Below are 23897 nucleotides of genomic sequence, written 5' to 3'. Positions count from 1 at the left end.
CCTTGCTGCCAGTGATTCAGCAGTTTATTCCTCACTGCACTAATCCCTCCATAAGACAGTTTCTCATTCCTTTCAAGCAGCGCTTGTGACAGCAGGTACCCATAGCTTTGGTGTTTGGGGCTCTCCCTTTTTTTATTAAACAGGAATTTATCTCAGACACGCTTTGGCTTCCAGGCTCCACCACTTTTCCAGCCATGAGAAGTCCTCACACCGTACTGGGTCCATTCTCTCTCTCAGCTCACCTGATGACAGCGTTGCAGGAATTAAAAAAGGAGACAGAGAAATGGAAACCTGGAGCCCAGAGGATCAGAAACAGGCAGTGACACCTGGAACCTAAGCCAGGTGTGAAATGCTCTTCAGAATACCTGGAAAATAGATGTTTGCCATTTGCAGGGGACTCCACAGAAGTGCCAGCTGGCTATTTGAGTTACTCACCTAAAAGGTGCAGAAATTCCATTAACAGGAAAAAAAATAATAGGGAAAACAAACTGCCAGGACCCACCTGTGCCAGAACTCTCAGCAACTCATATCATTCAATAACACCTTGGAACCCAGGCTGGGACATCTTGACCCAGCTATTTAAGCAGAGGCTTAAAACTCAGCCTAGGAACTCTTTATTGTAGTAATGAACAGTTTAAAAACACCATAATTGCTTCTGACCATAATCATCCAACAGCCATGAGCTGTTTGTGTCAGAAAAATTAATCCTCAAAGGGTGACCCTCATGTCCACAACATGTCCTCAGTCATGGAGAGTGACTGATAAGTTATTCCAAGCCGGTCCACAGAACCACTGGCAGCGGCATTTTATCATCAAAGCTCCTTTGCCCTTAATCAAAGGCTAATTCAACATGAAATCCTTAAATATGGGCTGTACCACAAGATAAAGTTGGCAACCTTGAAAAGGCTGGGAAATAGCAATTTGCACACACAAACACAAGATTTAGAGCTCCCATCATAACCTGCCTCATCAATCACGAGCAGCAGTGGCTTTAACAGGACTATTTCCAGAGTATATTAAACTTCACGACATCTTAACCTTCTTGTAAGGCCACAATAATCTCTTTTACAATATCAAACAAGTGCAGAAGGGCAGACTTGCTTTGTACCAAAGTATTCCTCGTGTCAGATTTCAGAATTAACGGCCCTGCTGCCTCACCAGACATTCCTTGGGGTCATTTCAGCCCCATATTCCTGCTCAGGGAACACAGACAACACATCTCACACATATTCTGAAAGGAAATACTCTTAAATGCTGGAATGAGGCACATCCCTTGAGCTGTTACCTGGTAATTTCCTGTTCTTCCAAAATCTGTTTGCAAGGAAAAGATGTGGCCAGGCACCTGTGACTGAACACAACTTTATCCTAAGTTTTGTTCAAATATTCATTGTGATCTTAAGGTGAAAAGGCAAGGCATGAGGACTCCAACCTAAATATTACTCAAAGAATTAGGAAAAAACCAAACCCAAATACCCCAAATCTCGAGCAAAACGCAGACTCTGCAATAATTAATTACAATCCAGCTTCTACCAAAAAGTTGCCATTTCACTCTGCTGCAAATTAGGATGTTGTCTTTCAGCTCCAACTTCACAGCTCATCCTCTGACAAACACAACCTAAACCACCATAAAATGGCAGTTTTGGTGATTCAGGTTATCAAACTACTTTAAAACAACTGATTCTGCTTTAATTTGTGGGGTTTTTTGGGTGGCACGAGGAACCCAGCTGATAAGGGGAGAAGGAAGCGGCCAAGGGAAGGGGTGGCAGAGAGGCACAGAAGGTGAAAAGCGGGAGAAGGGAATCAGGCTGGGAGGGAAGCGGGAGATAATAAAGAAGGGAAGAAAGGACACAGCCGATTTTCAGAGGATTAGGAAAAGAGTAGGAGGACATGGTGGCAGCCACATCTGACAATGAGGAGCCAGGGAAGGAAGACAGGGACCCTGGGAAGCAGAAGGATGCCTGGAGATCACAAACAACCCTTGTCTTTGAAGGAGGGATCTAAAAATTCCATGTTGGAGGCAGTGAAGTGTCTATCCAAGTAATCCTCTTACACACTGACCCCCAGCACTTCCAGCTGAGCCTGTTCCCACCTGGAATGAGCGGCAGAGCCAAGCAGCCAAGAGCTGCCAGACACAGTCACACACCAGGCAAAGGGGAAGCTGCCAGTGCACAAAACCCGTCCCAATCTTGTCAAACCATGCCCTAAAAACAGCTGCTTTTCAGACTCTCTTCATCAGAATCTCCTTTTCCAGAGCTCTCACCCAACACATTCAGTTTTAGGACATTTCTCCAGCACAGCTGTACATTGTCTGCTGGTAATAATTCTAATTAAAATTACACTCCAAGCCTGGTTGTGGAATACAAAGCCCAGATGCTACAAACTTGAAGAGGACTGTTGGCCTGTCACTGTTTTAATTAGCTTGACAGGTAATCAAGTAAAATTCTGTAGTTATACCACCACAGTGCACAAATGTTTCCTTTCAAATCCCCACTTCTGGACTCACTTTGGTCAACCACAGCCAGTTTTGAGTCACAAGCCCAGAAGCAAAAGCCCAAACTTGGCTTCCTCAGGGAGGGCCTGGCTTTGACTCAGCAAGGCCCACGTGCTGCTGAGGAGCGTGGGATAGAAACTCCTGTCCTCCCCCAGAGATGAAATATGTATAAAAGCTGAATCTGCAGTCCCGAAATGTGTCATTTTGTCAAGTACAGCAGAGTGTGTGACCACTCTCCCCTAAAAAACGCGCTGTGCTTGCTCTTTGAGAGCACGACGCTGGATCCCAAGGCTGGCTGCCACTGGGGCAGGGGCAGACTTTAGACACACAGAGTTCACTGCTCAGGACATCTCAGCAGCTTGGATGACATGGCAGTTCCCACTCCCCAAGAGCCCAATTCTGCCTTGTGGTGCCATTCCCAGACCTAAACATCCCACAGGGCATCGCTGACCTTTGAACAGTTCACATTCACCAAGAGCTTCCCCACACCAGCTTTTATTTCAAATCCGCCTTCACTCCCAATGCCAGAATGGAGGCATTTAACCCAAATTCCAGTCACATCCCCACTAATGAGGAGTGTTTACCCAATATATTTAGGTGGCTCTGTAAACAGAAAGCAATTTCCACCCTCCTGTCTGGGGTGGTGTCAGCATTTGCAAGCCATTACCAGCGTGCACAGAACTGTCTGCTCCAGTCCTTCGCACTTCCTATCAAACTGGCATTTAAGGATTTGGAATGCAGAACACAAGGCTGCAGCCTAAAAATAATATCCTGAGATTTGATCCTGCACTTCTTATTCAGGCTCAATTAATCAAGGTTGCCTAACTCTTCAGAAGTACTTTTCATCAGCAGATTGAAAACACTTCCCACATGAAATGGGGATCAGCATCTCCTTTTTACTGTGGGGAACCTGAAAATGAGATTTCACCTGAGAAGGAGCTCTGAGGCTAATTTAGGAGTACTGTCCAAAGGGATGAGGAGTCCATTATTCAAAGTTATCTTTTATATTAAGAAATAAGCTTTTCCTTTCAGACCACTAGAAAGACTAGGAAGTGATCTATCACAGAATTTATCATGCTGTCTTTGAAAACCTCACAACCAAGATAGCACATTCCAAAAGAGCCAGGCTGAATAAGAATATTTACTTGATCTCCATCTTCAGTTTTCATTGTGAACACCACCCAGGACCAAGGAGAAACTCCCAAGAATTAAGAAATTAAATATTTTTGTCAGAAACCATCTGTAGTCTCTCTGAACAGACACAGTAATAACATCTGAAACTGAGACATGGCTTATTTTTCAAATAACTGCAAGCTCTGAAAACATCTTGTTCTCCTTTGGAAACAACATAATTCATGCTTAAAAGCGCGTTGGAAAAAACCCCCTCAAGATAATTTCAGGTTCTATAGAACAAAACCCACCTCTCCACTAACAATATTGATTCCCTTTGACATTCAAACTGAGAGGCCATTAAGAAAATTTGAGTTTCAGAAACCACACAGGTATTTTGACTAATTCAACTGCAGAGCCAATCATTCAATGATTAATTAAACACCAATTTTGAAAATCTCTTGAAAGAACAATAAGAGCCTAACCAGAAAAAAACCCCTGAATCATTACTGATAACAAGATATCAATATCCTTTCATAAAAGATTCATTCTATAACTTCCATATATCCTGCTAAATATATATAAATTACTATTTTCCATTTACAGTAATAGCTGTAGGCAAACTGTTCCACATTTTCCACAAGCCTTCCATTGTAGAATTGCATAAATGCAACACATACACCCCTAAGAACTTAAATGCACACTTATATATTCTTTTAAAAAGGAAAAATCGAAACCCCCTGCCAGGGCACAGAGAAACTCCAGGGCAGATTCTTTACAGCACAAACAGTGCAAAGAAGATTCTGACATTCAAATTAACACCAACACATCAGAATTAGGATGAAAGAATTGTTACCTTCTCCAGCGCATGATATGCAGACTTCAGTCAAATTTCCAATACCTGAAAGGAGAAATTCAAATGCAAAGTCGGTTATACTGATGTTTTACAATACTAAATTAATTCTTGTTGTAGTTAATTTGTTTTGCAGAGAAAGAGGCCGCCTTGGATTACTTTGATTTGCTATTTTCAAAGTGCCACGAGACAAAAGCAGTAACCTGCTCAGATCCTTTTCCACTGCTTGACTCAGCTCCCCCCATCCATGAGGGCTCTTCTCCAAAACCCCCACCAGCTTTGATGCTCCATTCCCCACACCCTGGGGGTTCAGCCTTTCCACCTGGGACTACTCAAACCTTGTGTTTTCCACCTCCGACTTCACTAAAGGCTGGAACTTTCACTGATAACTCAGTGCAGCTCTCAGCCAGCAACAAACCAACCTAAACCCCACAAAAAAGGCTGAAGCAGAGCCATTTCCCATTAAATAACCTAAACCACATGCTAATAACATTTTAAAAAATAGGAAAAATGGGGAAGCTTGTTCAGTACATGCTTTAATCATAGAGCTTCACATGTTTGGTAGCTGGGGATGGGGCACGCAGGGAACATATGGCAGATGGAGATGATGTTTATGAAGCCAGAATTCAGCGAGCACCAGAAATGCAGCAAAAATAATATAATATAAGGAAATACAAGCTTTTTTTTTTGCACTATCAACACATCCCAGATAAGAGAGGCAGAAAATGAAGCCTGACATTTTGCCTGAAGATAAGCACCCATTTCCTGGGCTGTAGCTTGGATTCCAATTAGATATGAGGAAGTCATGACCAGAGCACACCCCTGCTCCTGTAATGCAGTTGCTACTGAAGTCCCAGGGAATCCCTGAAAATCAGATATTGAGAAGAAATTTCTCCCTGTGAGGGTGGTGAGGGGCTGGGATGGAATTCCCTGAGAAGCTGTGGCTGCCCCTGGATCTCTGGAAGTGTCCAAGGCCAGGCTGGACGGGGCTTGGAGCAGCCTGGGACAGTGGAAGGTGTCCCTGCCCATGGCAGGGGTGGGATGGGATGATCTTTAAACTCCCTTCCAACCCAAACCAGTCTGGCATTCTGTGGATACAAAAGGCTTCTACACCACATTCTGTACTGGGGAATTGCATCCCTGGTAGTCTAAAGGGATATTTTGCCTTCATGTATCATGGATGTACCACTCCCATCCATCAGCAGCTTTTAGCAAGGCCGTGGGTCTGACATCTCCCAACCTGAGAGTTCCACTCACGGACCGGCTCCCTCTGGTTTGCACAGCTCTATTTTCCACCTGGATGTCCTAGAGGGAAGAGCTCCCTTCTAGTTCAGGAGACCTGGAGAGGAACAGGTGGGATCCAGCACCAGCCCTTGGTCTGGGAAAGCTTTTCCATATAAAAACAGGCTCGAGGCAGGCAGAGCCAGATGGAGCCCCACTGAAGTGAGCACAGCGCTGGGGAGAGCGGGTAAATATTTGACATTCAGAGCTACACTAATTAGACATCAAGAAGAAACGAAAGGTTTTGTACCAATCAAAATATTACTCTATTTACTGTAACTGTTCAACTCATCACTTCAGTCAGGGAAAGTTTGGGAGAACAACTCGCACAAGTTAAGCAACGCTCCAACACCAACGTCGCTACATATTTTTAGACACCTCTGAAGCTGTGGTTGCTGAAAACAAAGAAAAAATCCCTGCAGTGTTTGACTCTGGGAAGCCTGATCTCCTCAGCACAGAGAGATTTCAAGCCCACGCGGCTCCCAAGTACCCCTGAACTCCCGTGGGCACACGGAGCCAGGCACAAGAGGTGTCTCACGGAGCACCTGCCACACACAGCCCTCAGAGCTGCACTTCACCGCGCTCTGGGCTTTTGTTTCTCCATCCCCGCCAGGCCTGCATGCAGAACCGGGCCCGGGTGGCTTTTTTTGGAACTTATGTGGGAGACTCTGGATCAAATCTCCGTTCTTCTCTTCCCCCACACCCCTAGCGAGTGCAGTTACTACGAGGCTCATTACTGCTTTCTGCTGCTGGAGCTGCTCACATTGGGTGGGTACTCACTCAAGCACAAACCTCATCTCCCATACGCCCATCGAGTACTTTGGATGCTTCATCATTTTGGGGTAGAAGGAGCAGGTGACTGGTTGAAAAACCTCTACATCCTGATCCTGTCTGCTTAGCAGATCAAGCCAGCAGCACGTACCTACTCAAATCCTTCAGAAATTCCATGGTTCCAACAACAGGAACGCTTTTATGGACAATTTCTTGAAGCACTCTGCCTTGGCAGAGAGGTATTGACTCAAACCAGGGAGGAGGCACATTCAGAATGTGCTGCTTTCACCCCACAGGAATTGCAAGATATTCTTCATAAAACCTGTGGGTCTGGTGCTCAGGCCGTGACCTGGCAGTGCTGGGTTAATGTTTGGACTCATCTCAGAGGGCTTTTCCCACCTTCAAAATCCTGTGTTGGAGATGGTGATTAAATTAATTGTACATTTTCCTCACCAGCACCACTGAACCTGAATTTTCAGGCTGGAAAACCTAGAGCATTTAAATGACATTCCCCTCAGATATCAGCAGTGCCCAAGCAATTTTACTGAATAGTAAACCTCCCCTAGCCTGGAGGGCTTGGCCACAGCTTTCCAGGAATTCAAACACACGCCTTCATCCCAAGTGAAAAACAACCTGGAACAGGGACTGAGGGGAACAGACTGTGCTCCTCCCTCAGGTGACACTGTGGAAGACAGCACACTAAAAACTGAATTTAGCAGGTTCAGTATTTTCTGCATCCCTTGTCAACAGAAGGCTTTGAAAAAAAACTTCAGAACACGGCGAGGAAGTTGTCTCCAAAGGAAAAGGCAACAACACTCTTTTAGTGCAGCTCCCCAGTCACCACTGCAGTCATTCTTGAAGCTGTAACTTCCAAAAAAACCTAAAAAGAAACTCGGGTTTGTGCAAGCCTCATTTCATGTAAAGGAACAGCACATTCTTCAAGGGGAAAAAAAAATGACTTAAGGAGAGAAAATAAAAATAGAGAGGATTCATTTCACAGTAATACTGTGTATTTGCACAGAAAAATTCCACTTTTTTTGTGGAGGCAGTTCTTTGGGAGCTGGCAACAGGGAGCACTGATGAGAGCCTAGAGAAGTGCTGATCTCTCATCTGCTGCCAGCAGAAATCCATACATTACACTGCGAGTTTATATTGACACAAACTAATGCAGGCTGGGCTGAAGGCAGCACTCCCAGAGAAACCTGAGGTGCATTTCCCACCTGGAAGTTTATTAGCACAATATGCAGATCCTGCCATTCCTAATGCACCTTTCCTCAGAGCTCCTGGAGATGAGGCTGCAGAGAGGGGTGATGGTGTTTCCCTGGGGCAGGAGATCAAGCCTGGCCCAGGACAGGAACATGGCTGAGCATCAGGCTGGGACTCCTCAACCCAAAATTCTCCCTTGGTCACTTCAAGCACACAACAACAACAACAACTCATTTGCTGATTATTTTCATCTTTTTACTGTCCCTGGCTCCGTTCTGGGTTTAGGTTTATGGAAACAGCCTCCTCTGGCACTGTTTTGCATTGCCTGCCAAACCACAGACTTGTCCTGACTTCCAAATTCACTGTTTTTAAGAAGGATTAAATAAAAAAGAACTATGAGATTTTGCATCTCTGCTTCATTCCAGTCTCAAATTAGACACTCCAGGAGCCTTCAGACTGCAGATTTGTCTTTATCTCAACCTCCCCATGCACTGTAAAGAGCTTTTCCTTCTCTTGTTTTCCAATATGAACTTCCAAACCTTCCACACAACATTCTTCACTTAAGCTAAAGGAACACGAGAACCACAATCCTGTGCACTACGGGCTTATTAATAAATGTTAATAAATAATCGAGTGCATCTGAACCTGTTCTTGCTTATCTTCATTTCCAGCAGCCCTCAGGACGGAAGCTGCTGCCTGCAGCTGCTCTGCTGCCATCCCTATTCTTGCTCCTGGAGGACATTCCTTGGACAAAATCCATGCCCACCCAGCTCTGCCCTACTCCTGGCTCTGCTGCTTCTCAAAACAAAGCCAGAGGATGTTAACCCTGAATTTTTACCACCTGGATCAGCACCATCCCCCAGCTGCAGCCCAGCCCTTCCCCAGCATCCCTGGCTTTCCTCCTGCTCACCAATTCCAGCAGTGTTATCCACACAATGGATTGATTATGGGAGCTCAAAGGAACAGACGCAGTTTTCTGGAGCTGAAATATAAATCCCATGTACAGAAGCATTTCCTGTGCATTTAAACACTGTTTAGTGAGTCAGCCAAAATCATTCTGCAAGTGTCATCTATCTCCTGAAGAAAAAATTCCAGCAGCCTAATCCCCAGCACAGCTCTCCCAGGGACTGAAAGGCTTTAACTTCCAAGCAAAATGCTGTCAAAATAGGGAACTCCTGTGACTTATTCTAACCAAAAAAAGTGCAAAAATTAAATATCTCAAACTCTTATTTGGTCTCATCAAGTGGGGATGAGCATTACAAATTCATATTGGATTTTCAGGCTTCACAATTCCATTTGTTCGTTGTCATTTGCTTCACAAATGAAAGGAACACTGAGATTTCCCCAACAATCTCTCCAAACAACTCTCGTGTCTATAGATTTATTATCAACATGCAGCCACACAGGTCAAAGGGATTCACCAGCTGATTCCTAAATGGAACTTGTAAGGTGCCTAACCCTTTAAATTGTCATCTGATACTTAAAATTACTTTTCCTGCCCTATCAAAAAAACCTTTACTGATTGCAAAAAAACCTCTTACTGACTGCACAGAGAAGAGGCACCTGTTTGAAAGACGTTCTCCCAAAGCTGTTTCCCCACAGAGATTCAGGTGGAGAGTCCATGTATCAGAAAGCCCAGGAGAACTCCAGGAGCTACACTCGGGGAGGATGATGTGTTCATCACCTTCCTACTTTAAATGCAGAGTAATGACACAAATTAAATTGGTTTTCACTGTCTGAGTGATGCCTCTGCCTCTCCAAACTGCTGATTAAGAGATCCTCTCCTCATTTGCATAGAGCCCATCAACTTCCCCGAGGTTATTGCAGCTGAACTTGTCAGGCTTTGATGACACAAAGGGACAGTTCTCTCCTGACACAGTCACGTTTTGGGCTTGTGGTTTTTGCTACCAACATAAAGCATCTCCATTTCATTCTCCAAGCAGCAGAAAGGGAGGGGTTGTACCAGCTCCTCTCTGAGGAAACAACCACATTTTAGTCACCATCACCACAAGCACTTGCAGGTTTATCATCTTAATTTTAATGAGGTGTCAGTGCAGCAGCTCTAAAGCTGTACAAGAGCCAACTTCACTCCTTGTCCTCAGGCTGTGTGGGCTCCCCAAGCCATCCCCAGCCCATGCTCCGAGAGAATCCCACCACAGCTCTACAAAAACTGACGGGATCTTCTAAAACGTCTGTATTTCCACCCTTTCTGCTTGGCCAAAGCCTGTCTCAGCTGATGGCTCGGAGCAGAAATGTTGTCCAATGCCACATCTTGGCATGAGAGCTTAAGCAGAACTCAAGCAGCTACACCTGCCAGGGAAGGGAGGCCACCACCAGCTCCCCTTCATTCCTTGTTCCCATCACTCCATTCTATTAAAGGTCTTCTTACTGGGATTGCAGGCCAGGAGCAAAAATTCCAAGTGATCAGAAACCTCTCTAATCACCTGCAACTGATTACAAAGCACCAAACAGGAAAGGTCACCCATAAAAAAAAGGCAAATCAGTCACTGAGTAATTAATGTCTACAGGACACATAATAATTAGCAGCCCTGACAGTTCATTTCCCAGGTTTTACCATTCAGTTTTTATCTGAGGTGACAATTCCATGCTTATTTGCAAGCTAAGGTATGTACTCCCAGTCCCCTGATTGCTGTAAATGAAGGCCTTAAATATTTACTGCTAATAAAACATTTCCAACTTTTAGCAAAATTATCTTCCAGTACTCAGCAGTGAGATTTTTATGACCTTCTGTGGTGAGGAATCATCTTGTGCAGCGAGATAAAATGGATGTACGCCCACAGCCTCTCCTTGCTGGAGCTGCAGCTCCATCACCATTAAATTGTTTGTTTTGCTTCTTCTTAATTTGCTCCTTGTCCTTGCAAACCCGAAGACATTTCAGATCGCCCACATCCTCCCTCAACACCATGTTCTCCAAAAAAACAAGGTCTACTGCCTTCCAAGCTGGTTTCTTTGAAGAATTGCTGAGAAGTTGCACAAGTAGGTCAGGCAGTGCAGAGACACAGGGAGGCTGCAGAGGGGTTTGAAGTTGAAGGTGGCCACATCAGCCACAAAACAGACACTTCCAGGTGCTCAGCCCCATTCTTTCACGTGGAAAAGCAACAGGATGAGTAAGAGATGTAACTTCATATTGCTCTGTTCCATCAGCACGGATCAAAGTTGGCTGAGCAGAGATGTGACAACGGTAACACACAAAAAAAAAAATTAAAAATCAAAGCTTGAAACCCTGGATAGAAAGTCTCAAAGATTTGCAGCTTCTCAGCGTAACCTGGGGGGTGTTTGGGGTGGGAGGCTCAGGGCCAGGTGAGCCTGCTCACCACCCCAGCAGTGCCTCAACATAAGCAGCATTTTTCTTTTTGTATTTTATTTTTTTAAACCTCTTATCTTGGGCAACAAAGGGGTGGAGCTGAAGTTTCCCTGCTGTATCCCTATTTATTCATGCTCTGGAAACCAGCAGAGGCACGTTAACACTGGAGTCTCACCAAGAGCCCTGGATAAAGCCAGGAGAGCAAATGTCCCACTGGAAAGGGAGTGGATACCCAAGAAAACCTCTACCCCAACTTGAGAAAAACCTCTTGTTTTTAAAAATTCTGAATTATAACTGAACAGAGCTGTTGCATTATCAACCTTTAAGATTATTTAGCAAGTCTTGGATGCCACTAAGGAAATCTGGGAGCAATAACCACAAAAGCCACCTTGACATTAAGAGCCAGCTGGAAAAGGTGATAATATCCAGGATTTTGAGAGCAGGAAAATCATACATGAACTACCGGAAATATTGACGTTTTTACCTTATTCAGCAGCTCTAAGCAGTGAGCACAAAGGAGAGCAGCTAAGTGTAATAAAATTGACACAGCATCAGCAAAAGCCTCCCAAAAACCTTCCCAAAAGCAGGAGAATGTCAGTAGTGATCAGGGTACAATAAACCTCCCTTCCCTGCAAAAAGCATCCAGGATTTCTAGGGCACAGCAATTCCATCATTAATCAGCAATCCATGCTAGGAAATTGCATCTCAGCCCAACACTTCTTCCAGAGGATTCATAAAATACCCCAAAATATTGAAAAACTGCCAATAAAATACAACCTTTCCTAAGGTGAGTTCCTTCTAAATTATGGTTTATAAATTAAGTCATTAATGCACCCAGAAATCTCAGTATTTAGGAGCAACAGATAGCAACTAAAGGTGAGTTCACTCCCAAAACCTACAGGAAGTAACAAAACCAGAAAGGAAAAGTTTTTAATTTGTCATTTCCACCAGCCCACCTGAAATAAACCAGAAAGGTGGCAGAGATGGGACTGTCCTGATGTGTGACAAGTGCAAGCAGCACATGAAGACAGAAGTCCAGAAAATCCATTTATTTCGTTTAATATCATCTCTTTAATGCCCACAAACCACATAATTCATTTTTTCAGAAAAAATGTATAGAAATAGACAAGTCCTGAACAGCCAGACTAAAATACTTTCAAAACACTCACTAAAACCAAGAGATCTTAGTGAAGGCCACATGTATTTATCACTCACAACCAGCACACCCTAAATACTAACTGTAAAACCAGAGGAGCTTCATGGACAGAAGCAAATTGCTTCCTTCAGCTTTCTCCTAATTTAACTAACATTGTCTTCCTGAATTTCCACAGAAACACTAAAAGACCACGAGGATTTTTTGTCCTGCAGGAAGTTACCTCCCTTTCTCATCCCACTCCTGCAGCAACACTCTGCAAAAGAGCCAGGGAGTGTTTTCTCTCTCTATTCCCCCAGAGTCAGTAGGTTGTGACTAGGGGAAGGAAACAAACCTCCAGAGAGAATGGGGCTGTAATGTAATCTGTCCACACTGAGAAGCACAGCAGGCCCTCAGTCTGCATCCCAGTGATGCTGAGCCCTTCTCATACCAACAGCACAACAAGCTCAGCTCCCCAGCCTTGACATCTGTCAAAACAGAACAGGTCTCAAGCAGTAATTTAGATGGAGAGCTTTTTCCACCCGCCCTTCCTCTCCCTCCAGGAGTTCAATTATTGCAGCAGCATCATGAATAAGCAGGATTATTTTCAGGGAAAATTAGAGGAAAAGAAAGGGAAATATAATAAGCATAGGATTTGCCAAAATCCCTTTCTCTTTTATATATATGAATAAATTACTCTTCTTTCCCTTCATTGTGTTCCACTGCTGCAGAGAGATCGGATCAACAATTTCCCCTCTGGTTTGGCCATGGGGACAGAGATAATTTGGGTTCTGAAGCAGCCCAGGTGTGTTTGCACCTTCGTGGGCCACATCAGCACCTTCCACAGGGGCTGAAGGTGCTGCAGATGGACCAGCTGGGACATTCCTGGGGCTGTTCAGGGCCAGGAGTTGGACTCGATGATCCTTATGGTCCCTTCCACCTCAGGATGTTCTACAATTCCAATTTCTTGGATTGTTTTAGTACCAACACCATTTAAAACCATTTTAAAAGCCCAGGATATTTTGATTTTTAGCCGCTCAGCTCTTTTCTGTTCCCAGTGCCTGGCACTCCTGCCTTGATCCTTTGGCACCCAAAGCTGAAATTCAACCAATTTCAGCAGGAAGAACACAATAAGGGTGGCAGACTTTTACAAGGCTCCCAGCAGCTCTGTTTTGATGGGGTGATGCTCTCTTAAGCTTCCCTGAGATCACAGGCAAGGAGGAGGGCTGGGAATCACAGACAGACGAGTCTGAGGATCACAAATAACCCCTCAAGAGCAGCCAAAATCCCGCTTGTGAAGGTCAGAATGGGAACTTGGCAACTCAAGAATCCAAAAATCAGGATAAAAGACTCAGCCAAGCACACTGTGTGGGCAACAGCTCCTCCAGGCAAAACCCGAGCTCAGGAGCACACAATGGATTGGGCTGGGAGGGACTTTAAGGATCAGCTCATTCCGACCCTGTGCCATGGGCAGGGCACATCCCTGAGTCCCATTTTGATCCCACTAATATTCAGGCGGTCCAAGCTGGCTGTAGAAATCCCCTCACAGAGCTGTCAACACTGGCAAAGCATCAGGGATCTCAAAAAAAAAAGGGAAACCAAATGAAAAAGCAATTTTTGATGCTAAATGAAAACGACCAAACTTCAAAACCACTTCTGGTTTAGGGAGAGAAACCAGCACAAAGTTGCAATTTACTTCTTACTAAGAAATAGGAATTTTGCTGTTCAAGGTATCTACAGAAAGTATAACATTATCCAAGAATGCATTTAAGCAAATATGCTGCTTCATAAAGTAACGAGGGCTCTCTGTGGTGGTATAAATCTATTTTTCACATTTCACAAGTGTAAATATGTTGTATCTTTATAAATATCCCACATGAAACATGCTGAGACATCTGCTTTACCAAGACAAGCACTCAGACACTGGAAACTTTCAAAAATTGAAGGGTTTCTCCCCCCTTTGTGCCTTTTACCTTTTAAATAACATATTTAACTAAAGCCTGGAGTTAAGCAAAGCTTAAAAGGTAAAGCAGAAAGTCACCAAACAGTTTTGTTACAGCTACATAAATCAGAGCCTGGCTTTAGGTCTGAAGTCTCTATTACTGCAACAAAGCTGCCTAGAAAATGTTCAAGAGAAAATAAGCTGGGCAGATCAATCTTTTCCTACAAATATCTTAAGGAGAAAGCAAATTTTATATAAGTTCTGATTCTGACAAGTGTATTTGCTCTTCCTGAAAAAAATAAGTTGGTTATAGTTTTTCCTTTTCAAAACAAAAAAGTTTGAGGATTCTGCAAATAAACTCTTTTTTTTCCTAGGATTTTGGGTCTTTTAGCCAGTTCTACTGAAAAATGCACTTAATTAAAATTCCCATTGGTGTCAAATCAATTTAACTCTCACTTTTAATTCTACTGGAATCCTCAGCTCAAAGGTGACACGGAACACCAGGGATCCTGCCAGGACCCAGCTGGAGCCAAGTGCAGCAGATCCACTGCCCCTCCTGAAAGAGTTAAGTCCAACATCTCCATCTTCAAAGCCATCATTCTATCAATATGCTGAATTATTTAGTAGGCAGCTGTTTGACTTGACATTTTTACACAGGTCATAAACTCCCTAATCCACAGAAACCTCAGCCTGAGCCAGCATTCCGTGGGATGAGGCTGCTCAGGGATTCAGCTGCTTGGAATTAGAGCCACAAGCCTAAAGCTCACCTGGTTTTGTAACCATTCTGTGCCTATTTTGATGAACAAGCCCAATTTCCCCCTCCCCCCTGGCTATTTAAACATCTGATAAGTTGAGTTTGATCACTTCTGTGGCACATTAAAGACATTAACCAATCCTCAAAGGTAGAGCAGCTCATGGTTTGGGTTGGGACATCTCAAAGTAGGAGCTTCAGGGAGATTCTTTTGGGGAAAAATCTCCTGGCTGATCACCCTCAGAGCTCTGAGCAATGGATCAAGACACAGGGAAATGGCCCAAGTGTCTAAAAGAAGTTGCTATTTAAGAAAGATAAACTGCTCCTTTTTCTTTTCAGTATTCTTTTCATAGGCTTAATAAAATGCATGGAATCAGAAATGTAAAAATACAAATACATAAATAGATGTAATAGAATGGAAGGAATTAAGCAGTAAATGCCACAGAAGGGAGATACAGGAACACACAAAGCAAAAGCTCCAGTAAAAAACACTGTGAGGCTGCTTTGCACTGGGTAAATTTTCTTTATGTACAACTACTCCAGCCTAGCAATAGAAAAGACCTCACTGTGCTTTTGTAGAGTTTGGTCAGGACTTAACTAAAAGATCCTCTAAGGTTCTGACACCCAAACTCAGCTGACCACCATCATTAGTGTGATGCTCATGGTTTGCAACCCAAGATGCAAATAAATCCTAAAGCAGGAGAACCCATCTCCAAGATTGTTCTCAATACAAAATAATCCTTATTTCCAAGGGAGAAAACCAGTAGATGTTAGAGACACCTTTCTGGGGGCAACAGCACCCCAAGATGATCCACATGAGCCTCATTTTCAAGAGACCAAAGTATTATCTACATAACAACATCAGTTTTACCAAGGGACCCACACAGGAGGTATTGTTGGAGGGTAAATAAAGTTGTGTGAAACAGAGCTCACTAGAGGCACAAACAAACACAGAGCCTGACCAGAACAACCACCCAGCCCCAATCCTCACAGAGACAGATAATCCCTTCAGGCCAAATTCTTACTCCACCACCTTCCTCAACTCCCTAAAGGCCCCCCAGCACCTCCCTGAGAGCTTCCCCCTAACTCAACAAAACCAGGACAGGTCCTGGGAGCCCCTTCTGCTCTGCCCCACAGCTCAGAGCAGCAGAGTCTGGGGTTCTCCACCAGCACCTTCTATAAAGAGCTCCTGCAGCCCCACCTCCTCCCCCTGCTCCAGGTGGGTGTCAGCCCACCCAGCCCTGCCCAGCTGCACCATTATCTTCTTCATTACTTCCACCTGGCTGGGAATGCTGGGGTACAGAAATGCTCCAAGAGGAAGAAAATGAGTGGAAACGTGGCTTTGATTCCTACTGGTGGCTTATGTGGGACAGGAGAGGAACCTCCTGAGCTGCTCCGTCAGCCCTACAGGAGATGATCCGACGGCATCTCATTCCTGCACAACGGGACTCTGGCAGTGCCGTGCCTGGGAGCTCTTTTGCTGAATGCAGAAGCAGCAGTGAGCACAGAAAAGATGCTCTCCTCCGAGCAGAGAGAATCCTTTTAAATTCGGGGGTCTCAGCAGCTGAAGCAGTGCCAAGCCCCTCATTACCCAGGCCCCGGCAGCTCCAGCCCTAGAGGAGACAGGGACTATCCCATGAGATCTCCTTGGTGCTACTCAGAATTCCAAATACTCTCCCAGGCCTTCAGATCAGAGATCCCCAAATGCTAAGGAAGTGGCCTTGAGCAAGCAGCAGTGTGGGGCATCTCCCTTCTCCATCCCAGACCCAGGGAGGACAAAACCCCTGAGCTGCAAATCAGAGCTCCTCTGCAATGCTAATGCTCAGAAAACACTGGATTTCTTTTAAAAGGACAAATTCTGGAGGCTGAGAAGAGGCTGCGGCTGTAAAGTGGAGCCTAAGAGGGGTGGTGGAGGGTTGAGGATGGCAGCAAGGGGAATAAAATCATCATCACTAGTGCTGGACATGAAAGCCACCATTGCCCTTGAGGGTGTTCATGAAGTGCACCCTGAGTGGGAATTACTGTAATGGGGTTTTTGTGTTAGAGCTGCTACACCGGCAGCGCCCACCCGTGCCAGGCACAGAGGTCACCGGCTCACCGGGATTCATCCTGCCCACACCCAGCCCTGCGACACACTCCCTTTTCAAGGAAGGGCAGGGTGGGATTAGGAGGCAGAGAAAATATCTTTAAATGTAAAAGAGAAGTCAACCAAACCCATCCCAAGGAGTCCCATCTTTGCCCAGACAACAATTTTGGCCAGACAAACAGTCAGACGCATCCAAAAGGAGGAAAAGTCAAAAGATTTGCTCTCAGCTGCAATTATTTTAACTGCACATAAATGCACCCCTTTCTCTACCGGCTATAAATAACCCTCCGCAATTACGTGCTAATTACTCACAATTAAATCGCACCGTAAATACAGCGCCGCACAAAGATAATCAGATAGCTCCTCGTACAATGTAAATTAATTGATAACGGGAGGTTTACAATCGCAAATTAGAGCGATTACATTTGGAATGCCGCGTCGGCTGCTAGGTGTGAGAGTCAATCGCGGAGTTTTCCCTCCATCAATAGGTAAAAGGAGGTGTTACAGGTGGTACCCACCCGGCTGACAGAGGCAGGCACGCGGTGACGGTGTTTTGAGCCAGCACACTCCCCCTTTGCTGCTCTTTACGATGTAATTCTCCTGTCATTCCCATCCCTGCGTTATCTGGAACGCTCTCCCCGCTGCTGGCAACAGGACCCTCAGTTCTGATTAGCTCTGGAGAGAGGAATTTCCAGCCCCTTTTCTCCCCTCGCATTTCCCTCTCCCTCTCCTCTCAGCTCCATCCGGCACTCCATTTACCGTCACTTGTGTGACCGGCTCCGGCTATAAACATAAATTGTCTGCAATTTTACGCCTTCCAAATCCCGGGATTTTTTCATTATTTCGCCAACACGCAGAAGGCAAATCCACCATCTATTGATAAAATAACAGCAGTGGGTGGTTTTGCTGATTACCGGGATGCGTTTGTCCTTTCCCGAAAGGTTGTGCGTGCCTGGGTGCGAGTGTTTGTGTTATCCCAGACCTCATCCCTGCTTGCTGCTGGAAAAAAAGGATGTCTGCGGTGGTTGTTTGCTGATTTTCGATTGACTCCTCTGTGAGGTTGAAGGTGTTTCTCATTACTTTCCGATGATACAGCGAGGACAGCAATTTAGCAGCACTGACCTTGTAATGATGTTTATTTCTTCCCGCATTGAGGATGGGTTTTATTACTCATTCCGAGCCTCTTGGGCTGATTTGGGATGACGTGCAGCAGTTTCTAGGCTCGGCTTTGTGGTCACTAAACCTGACTCACGGCTTGGTTTTAGCCCTGCTGTCACCACTGATGAGGGGACAGCTCGGCTAAATGCACCTGACCTAAAAGCCAGAACTCCTGCAGATAATTTAACACTTAATTAATGCCAAATTAGGCAGCTATGTGGCAATACAAGGTAGGAAGAGAGCAGCAACCTGTCCTTTCTTATAATCCCTCAGAACATCAAGGCCAACCTCAACCATTTATAACAAATCTGCAAGAGTGGAGATTTTTTTTTTTTTGCTTTCTGTTTCACGACCCTTTCTTTTCCATTCTATAATTAAACTTTTCAAACTTTATCCTGCAAATGGCAAGAAATGTAGTCCAAGTGGAAGGAGAAAGGACACCATGCTGTGGCTACAGAAATAATGAATTCCTCCTAGGGCTGTTAAGGCATGGGCTGATTGAAATTACAACTGCAGCATGCAAAAAGAGGCCAATTTTGTAACCTAAATGGCTAATTTTTTATTATTTCCTCAATAAAGGTAAAAATGGTGCCAGAAGGGTTATTAGAAACTGAGGTCTTAATTGTTTCTGAGGTTTTTACACCTCCCAATGACACGTGAGCGCTCCACAGGTTTGAAGCATGAACAGATCCAATGGAAAGTGCTCAAGGACTGGACAATCTGGAGGAATCTCCTGCTTAAGCAGCACTGAATGCATCCCTACATGAGATCTTCAGGATTTTCAGGGTGTTCAGAGAGTGAATTTCAAGCAGAATGGTAATTTTATGACTATTTTTTCCCCTGCTGGGAGCCACAATGATGCAGGATTATCGTGGGCTCCCATAACATGCCATTTTGTGAGGAGAAAAGTTGTTATTTCAAACTAGAACCGTGTCACTATTTTGTTTTTTTTGTCAGTAATTTGTAAATCCAAACCAAACACTCCGATAGCTTTGAAAATCCTTTCTGGCATGTGAATGCTTTTCCCCTGTGTCACAGCTTTACCACCACACCTTTCCAAGCCAAAACCTGGGGGATGTTCACAGAATATCCTGAGCTAGAAGGGTGATCAAAGGTGCACAGGCCAGGCTCTCTCTTGATGCTGCAGAGAGCTGAACGGAGATCAAATGCAAAGCCTAAACTAACCCCTGACCTAACCCAGCAGAGGCACAGAGAGGGGGGTCACAGATATCTGTGGTGAGACACCCCCTCCACATGCACTGAGGTCTTCCCACGTTTATGGCCACAGGGAAGCAGAAAGTTGGGAAAATCCCACCGTGAGCAGCACGTGAGGTCACCTGGAGCTTGTGTTTTGCTCCATGTGGGAAGGAAAGGTTCACAAGAAAAGGTTTCCTTTCCTTGAGGGGTCAGGTGGAAGATGAAGGCCAGGTTGGAGAGGGTTTGGAGCAGCCTGGGACAGTGGGAGGTGTCCCTGCCCATGGCAGGGGTGGCACTGGATGGGCTTTGAGGTCCCTTTCAACCCAAACCATTCCATACCCACAGTGCAGTCCTTGTGCAGAAGACAGGGCCACTCCACTGGAAATCTTTATTAATATTCCATTTTTTGCTTACAAAATACAAAATTATCGCCTCTGGGACCTGCAGGTCAGGCAGCAAGCCGGGCTGTGTCACCTGGGGGTTAAACACGTGTGATTAGACATGGCTCGTTAGGAGCGTGGCTGCACTAATTGATGGAAAGCTGCTGCTACACCCAGGTGACCTTATTATTGGTGAGATTAAGCAAAGGCCCCTGCAGAGCTGTGAGAGCAGCGCTTCAGGAGCTCTCAGATCTCACACAGCCCTTCACTAACACACAGAGGTGTTCCACGCAGCAGCCAGCCCCTGCACCCTCTGCCAGGTGACAGAGAGGAGCCTGCCACCCATCCCGGGGACACGGCGGGTGATCCGGGGAGAGCTGGGTGCTGGCAGGAGCAGGGATAGCGGCTGCTGGTGGAGTGTAGCAACAGCAGCTCTGGGAGAGGGAACAGCAGTTCTGGGATGGGGAACACAAGCTCTGGGATAGGGGACAGGGGACATGAGCTCCGGGAGAGGGAACACCAGCTCTGGGAGAGGGAACACCAGCTCTGGGATGGGGACACCAGCTCTGGGATGGGGAACACCAGCTCTGGGATGGGGAACACCAGCTCTGGGATAGGAGACAGGGGACATGAGCTCTGGGATGGGGAACACAAGCTCGGGGACAGGGAACACAAGCTCTGGGATGAGGAACACAAGCTCTGGGACAGGGAACACAAGCTCTGGGATAGGGGACAGGGGACATGAGCTCTGGAACAGGGGACATGAGCTCTGGGATGGGGAACATGAGCTCTGGGACAGGGAACATGAGCTCTGGGATAGGGGAACATGAGCTCTGGGATAGGGGACAGGGAACATGAGCTCTGGGACAGTGAACACCAGCTCTGGGATGGGGAACACAAGCTCTGGGACAGGGAACACCAGCTCTGGGATAGGGGACAGGGGACATGAGCTCTGGAACGGGGACACCAGCTCTGGGACAGTGAACACCAGCTCTGGGATGGAGGACACCAGCTCTGGGATAGGGGATAGGGGACAGGGGAACACGAGCTCTGGGATGGGGAACACAAGCTCTGGGATAGGGGACACCAGCTCTGGGATGGAGGACACCAGCTCTGGGATGGAGGACACCAGCTCTGGGATGGAGGACACCAGCTCTGGGACAAGGAACACACTGGATCCCAGCTCCCTGTGCATTTGGGACACCCTGATGTCACACAGCAGAGTGGGCTGCATGTCCAGGTGTCCCTGTGCTGGCATTGGCACAAGGACAGGGGACGCAGGAAGCATCCAAGCAGCTCCTTCCAGCAAGGCCAGCTGGGAATGAGGTGCTGATTTTCAGTTTGCAAATTATGAGTGTGAGAGTATAAAGGCTCCCTTACAAAAGGGAGAGAGAGAGGGAGAAACAGAGCACATTTTACTTATTCTTCAGCTCTATTATATCTCTCTGTAGGAGGTGAAAACTGGCAATTACTCTGGGAGATGCACAGGTAGGAAGATAGAACATAAATCAAAATAAAAAGAATCTGAATGCATTCTCCAGTTATTCAATGGATATTTATTCAGCCAGGTTGCTCGGGAAGGCCTGGTGCAGCACATTAGGAGAAGTTTCTGGGATGTGCCTGGCGTTCCTTGGCAATCAGAGGAAAAGGAGACGAAGAGAAGCGGTGATCCTACCGGCAGCACACAATCCAAACAAAGCCACTTGGAGAGGAAAAGGTTGGCACAGGTCATGTTGACACAAATAGCATTTCTGCAAGATGTGAGTGGTTCGTAATAAACACACCGATGAATTTTGGAGCACTCAAAGCGGTTTTATTCCTGCACTCCATGAGGATTTCATGGGAAGAGAAGACGGCATTCACATGGAGAGCACATGATTTTAAAGACCATATTCTTGCTTCAGAACCCCCAGACCTTTGTGTATCTGAAGGTCAGAATTCAGATGAACTCACTGGAATTCATATTCATCAGGAAGAAACAAAATAAGTCCTGGGAAGCCCATTAAAAAAATATAATGTGCTTTTTCCTCAGGAATTACTGTGAAATTGGGTGTCATGTATCTGACTTAGTGCTCTAACGGCAGGACTGGAGCACTGGGGGAGGACTTACAGGAAATATCTGCTCCTTATCTGATCAGAGAAGGAAACTGAAGTCTCCTCGCAGCCTGACACTCCAAGGTGGCTTTGCTGTCAACCAAAACCTCCAAAATTAACTATTTATCATTGGATTAAAACACAGCTCAGATCAGTCACATTGTTCAAGCTCAAAGACTCTCGGACCCCAAAGGAATAGACCAAAAAAACCCACAAAGGCAGGCAGGAAAATACAGAAGCACACAAAAGATGAGGTGACCTGAGCAAGAAATACACCACCAGCCCTCAGGCTGGAAACAGTGACAAGCCAGCTCCAAGGCTGCAGTTACCAGAGCAAAACACCTCGAAGAACCACTTCTGTATAAGAAATGATGCAGGAGACTGCCAGCTATCAAGAGATCATTGGGAAAAAGAATCTTTTTGGAAGGTTTCTCCTAATGGAAAATGCAGGAGCTCATCACGAGGGCCTCACTTTTCAGGAAGAGCCGCGCGGGGGTTTGGCTGGGCTGGGGGGAGCTTTGCAGAGGGGATTTTAGCTTAAAAGCAGGTACTTGAAAACAACTGGGAGCACATCAAGGAGGCACAGGGGCACTCCAGGGATCTCAAAAGGAGGAGAGAGAGGACGAGAATGGAGTTGGAAGCAGGGGGTGCAGGACCTGCAGCTCCTCACCAGTTCCCACTGTGGGAGCTGTGCTGGCCTGTGCTCATCCAGCCTCTGCTCCTCGCTCCAGACCTGCTGGACATCCCCCAGCCACTGCTGAGGGTAATCCCAAGGATTTATACCTCGGTTGCAATGCTTTTTTGGATCATATTCCATGAAATTAATTATACTGTTAGATTATGAATTATATGCTGATGTTATTCAAACTATGAAAACAGCAACATCAGCGAAGTACATACTCCTACCTTACACAAACTATACACCTTTACTTTACACAGACTACTCACCCCTACTTTACAAAACCTACTGGTATTAACTCAAAAGAATGATGCTAAAAGACCAAGGGAAATCCAGGGGAATTAAAAAAATCACAAGACAGCTCGCTTTTATGTGAAAAAACTTCAGCAGCACTTAGAGTGGAAAAGGAGGAAGGGTAAAGTTTCAAAGGCTGCTTTTAAATAATAAAGAAACATGTAAATATCCACCCAAGTGGCTGGTGAGGAGATCTGTGTTGTCTCCATGGCAGACCCTGGGGCTGGAGCAGCGTGGGGCACAGCTGGGAGCGATGCCCGAAGGGATGGAGCTGCAGGCACAGGGGGGAGACAGGAGCCCAGGGGAGAGGGGAGAAGATAATGGATGCTTTCAAGCATGCACAGCTCCTCTGATGGGATATTTCTAATGCAAATATCTGGCAGACTGGGGACAGAAGCTTTTTAAATTTTTTTTTAGCATCAGGATAACTAAGATGAGATTATTTATGCATGAATGGTGCATCAGAGCATCAAAAATCTAACAGTGAATGAATTCCCCTGGCTCCTGAGCTAAAGGACGAGGTCACAGCCCTGTCAGCTGCCTGTGCATGGCAGGGAGTGGGCTGAGGGAGCTGAGGGCTGCTAACTGGGGTTTGTGCCTTAAGACAGCTCAGACAAACCCCTAAATCCTCCTTCCTGCTCTAATTCCTCCCCAGCCCCACTGGTCCAGCCTGAAGGATGCAGATCCTCCCTGGAGCAGGGTAGTTACAACCATGGAATCATCTGATTCCTCCTCAGCTGTATTGAGGAACTCATAACCTGCTGCTCAAAGCTTCTCTCTACTTCCATCAGCACAAGAGTTCAGGACGCCCTGTTATATACCCTACAACCATTAAATAATCCATAAAGTGATATTTGCACATGGAAATAGTCAACTATCACGATGCATCAGCATTTGGTAGCTTCTCTATCACCTTAAAAAAGGCCAAGCTGCCACCCCAGAGAGGGTTTTTTTTTTTAAATAATCTTAATTATTGGGCTTTTCCAGCTTTATTTAAAGAGCACAAGGCACTCCATGTCAGATGGAGAAGGAATGTGCCTTTGCCCAAAACAATATGCAGCGTGAAGGAAATTCAAACTGACACCATTTCAAGACAGCAAAGACAAACTGATTTAGCAACTCTGACAGGCATTTATAAGCAAAATAA

General features: G+C 45.6%; 1 protein-coding gene across 4 annotated transcripts in view; it reads right to left on the bottom strand.

Annotated features, from left to right (window-relative positions):
• CNTN4 (contactin 4) overlaps positions 1–23897 on the bottom strand; it is a 271038-nt gene that overhangs the window by 230878 nt on the left and 16263 nt on the right. For 3 of the 4 annotated variants that reach the window (XM_039558958.1, XM_039558957.1, XM_010390269.4), the window contains one exon: positions 4458–4502. In XM_039558958.1, coding sequence (XP_039414892.1) covers positions 4458–4471 — 14 coding nt within the window. In that variant the 5' untranslated portion in view covers positions 4472–4502. Of the gene's footprint in view, positions 1–4457; positions 4506–23897 lie in introns of those variants that run through there. The other variant, XM_010390268.4, reaches the window with a different exon arrangement.

Source organism: Corvus cornix, chromosome 12, assembly GCF_000738735.6.
Source record: "Corvus cornix cornix isolate S_Up_H32 chromosome 12, ASM73873v5, whole genome shotgun sequence".
Classification (NCBI taxonomy): domain Eukaryota; kingdom Metazoa; phylum Chordata; class Aves; order Passeriformes; family Corvidae; genus Corvus; species Corvus cornix.
This window is presented reverse-complemented; position numbering and strand designations above follow the sequence as displayed.